General features: G+C 64.7%; 1 protein-coding gene across 1 annotated transcript in view; it reads left to right on the plus strand.

The window, feature by feature from the left end:
- The window catches only part of LOC102241182 (SH3 and multiple ankyrin repeat domains protein 2), a 68,703-nt gene that overhangs the window by 1,234 nt on the left and 64,227 nt on the right, over nt 1–3,242 (plus strand). Inside the window, exon 2 of the mRNA XM_014533995.1 lies at nt 437–561. Coding sequence (XP_014389481.1) covers nt 437–561 — 125 coding nt within the window. The remainder of the gene's footprint in view (nt 1–436; nt 562–3,242) is intronic.

Consider the following 3,242-nt stretch of genomic DNA (forward strand, 5'->3'; position numbering starts at 1 on the left):
AGCTCCAGGGCCAGTCCCCGGCCGCCGCGGTCTCCGTAGACGCAGCCCCGGCAGGTGGCTCGCTGTGCTGCTTCTGTAGCTCCGTGTGGTTATGGGGGAGCTTTTCCATTTTTAGAACCGAAAGTGTTTAGTCACCGATGCTTTTAAAGAAAATGACAGGCGCGCACATACAGACGCGCACGGTGGAGCTCGCCAGTCCGCGCTTAGCAGAGAGGCCCCGGGGTGTGGCGGGGGCCCCAGAGTGCACGCGCCCTCGTGGCTCCAGTTGCCGCTGGCCTGAGACGGTGAGGGTCAAGCCCTTCCCAGGGGGTTGGTGGCCTGGACCAACTACTTCCAGCAGGGGACACGGTCTCCCTCGCAGGGCCTTTGGGGGTGCGGCTGCCACCTGGGACACGTTCGCCCGGTTGTAATGAGCTCTCCGTCCTTGCCTTCCCAGCGGATACGCCCATCGAGGAGTTCACGCCGACGCCGGCGTTCCCGGCCCTGCAGTACCTGGAGTCCGTGGACGAAGGCGGGGTGGCCTGGCAGGCCGGACTGAGGACGGGGGACTTCTTGATCGAGGTAGGGGCGCGGGTGTTCGTATCTTTCTGCCGGGGAGAGCGCCGACTCTCTGATGCTGGGGGTCCGTGGTCTGGACCGCGTGGCCATTGGGCCCGTGGGCGGTGCTCGCGGAGGCTGGCGTGGACGCATGCTCAGTTGTCACCACCCACCGTGGATTCCGTGTCCTGTAGACGTGTGTGTGTGTCTGGGTTGTCTTTGAGGCCGTGGCTGTGACTCTGGCGGGTGGAAGTGCGTGTGGAACTTGGCCACTGGTCTTGGCGTGGCCGGGAGAAGCGTGCCCGCCCTCATGTCGGCGCCACGTGTGGAGCTTCAGGCCAGTTCGCTGGGACCGTCGGATTGGACACCACGAGGGCAGGTGGGACAGGCAGGGTCGTGGCTCTGGCTGGCGTGAGGCCTGTGGCTGATGTGTAAGTTGCAGGAACTGGCCTGTCGATGGAGGGGGCCTTCAGAGACCGAGGGGCGTGGGCACGGGGGGCGTCTGAGGCCGATGGCACCGAAAGGAAGCCAGCTCCGACGCGTTGGGATCTGCCTTGCCTGGCAGTAGGAGGGGGCGTGCTCTTAAAGACCCAGGTGCCCGTTCCTGCAGCCTCCTCCGGGCGCCCCGGTCGCCCGCATATTCGAGCTCTGGGCCCTTGTGCTGGTTGAGGTGTTACTTTCCATCTTGTTGTGCAAGCGGCTGTGTTACTCTGTGGAGCCGTGAAGAAAACAGACATGTGTTGTCCTTGGGAAAAGTACTCCAGGCGGTTGGGGCAGCGCCCGTGGCCCTCGTCGGAGTTCTTGTGTCTTGGAAAAGCATTTCTCACACTAACCCTGAGCCCTGTCTCATCCGTGTTGGAAACCCACGTGCAGGTGGAGGGGACGGGTGTGGTGTCCAGCCGGCCACGTGGGGGTCCTGCCATCGGGACGGCGGGATACTTGTCCGTTCTGAGGAGGGGGCGGCCCAGGCCGCGGCGACGGTCACTGAAGCCGTTGCTCTGGGTCCCGCCTGCGCTTTCAGGGGGAGAAGTCCCCTTGCTCCAGGGTCTGTCGGCCTCGTATGGTTTGCTGATTTGAATAGCTAGTGAGGGCCGCCGATGTACGCACAGCCCCTGGCGTAGGCTCCTCGGATTGTTTCCTTAATAAACTAGTCCACGGAGAAACGCAGGACGGCCTCAGCGAGCCCGGGCCACCCCTTGCCCAGGGGAGCAGAGCTGCCTGGGGTTGGCGGCCGGGCCGTGGTGCGCCTGGGCTGGGCAGAGAAGGCACGCCACCCGGTCGGGTGGAAGCCCCGTGAAAACGGGGGGCATAGGAGTTCCTGTAGCCCCGGGCGGTGTGGCTCGGTTGGTTGGAGCATCGTCCCCTGCACCGACGGGTCGCAGGTTCCATCCCAGGTCGGGCGGGTATGTGAGGCCACCGACAGGTGTTCCTGCTCCCTCTCCCTTCCTCCCTCTCTGACGTCCATGGAAACAGACCCGCGGGCGAGGATGAAAAAGAAGAGTTTAACCCTTCGCCAAACTCCTCCTCCGACAGCTTTTCACTCTGCTCTGCTCATCGACCTGCCACTGGAAGAGGTTTTATGCTGTGGGACCCTCTGAAGTCCAGGGTTCAGGAGTGCCCGGCCCTCGGGTGCATGGGGGCTCTGCTGGCGTTATGATGTCACAGGGCGTGAGGGTGGGCCCGCCACAGCCAGGGCCCTGCCCCGCTGGAGCCCAGCTCCCGGCCCTTCGTGTCCAAGGCCACCTGGTCGGCTCAGAATTTCCTTCAGGGGCTGGAATTGAAAAGCTGAGACTCTCCGTGGGGCTGTTTTCCCAGCTGCCAGCTTCCCCCGCTGGAATATTAGAATCACTCCCGGCCTCAGGGCTGCCTTTCCCAGCAGACGGCATCTTGTGGTTTTAGTGAAAAGCTTCGACCTTGTAGGCGTTGTTTTCAATGGACTCACGTGTCTCAGCTGAGTCTTCGCTTTCGCAAGAAGCCACCCCTGGAGTTGAGGGGCTTCTGAGCTTTTGTCGGAGTGGGGGGTCCCAGGTGCGGGGTTCCAGGTGTGGGGGTTCCAGGTGTGGGGTCCCAGGTGTGGGGTCCAGGTGTGGGGTCCAGGTGCGGGGTCCCAGGTGCGGGGTCCCAGGTGCGGGGTCCCAGGTGCGGGGTTCCAGGTGTGGGGTCCCAGGTGCGGGGTTCCAGGTGTGGGGTCCCAGGTGCGGGGTTCCAGGTGTGGGGTCCCAGGTGCGGGGTTCCAGGTGTGGGGTCCCAGGTGCGGGGTTCCAGGTGTGGGGTCCCAGGTGCGGGGTCCAGGTGCGGGGTCCCAGGTGCGGGGTCCCAGGTGTGGGGTTCCAGGTGTGGGGGTTCCAGGTGTGGGGTCCCAGGTGTGGGGTCCAGGTGCGGGGTAGGTGTGGGGTCCCGGTGTGGGGGTCCCAGGTGTGGGGTCCCAGGTGTGGGGTCCCAGGTGCGGGGTCCCAGGTGCGGGTTCCCAGGTGCAGGCCATTGTCCTCGTCCCACCACGTCGCCCCGCGAGCCCCCTATCTGTCTGCTCTTGGAAAGGAACTCAAAGTGTGTCTGATGTGTCCTTTCTCCTTAAAACGCTGCTGGGTTGGACGTGGGGACGAGGGGCCCCTTGGCGGTGCCTGTTGCCTCTTCTCAGCCCTCAGCACCCGCAGGAGGCCTCTTCCTTCTCGGCCTGGGGAGGAGGCCGGGCCGGGCCTGTGTGG

The sequence above is a fragment of the Myotis brandtii genome, unplaced genomic scaffold (genome assembly GCF_000412655.1).
Source record: "Myotis brandtii unplaced genomic scaffold, ASM41265v1 scaffold1236, whole genome shotgun sequence".
Taxonomy (NCBI): domain Eukaryota; kingdom Metazoa; phylum Chordata; class Mammalia; order Chiroptera; family Vespertilionidae; genus Myotis; species Myotis brandtii.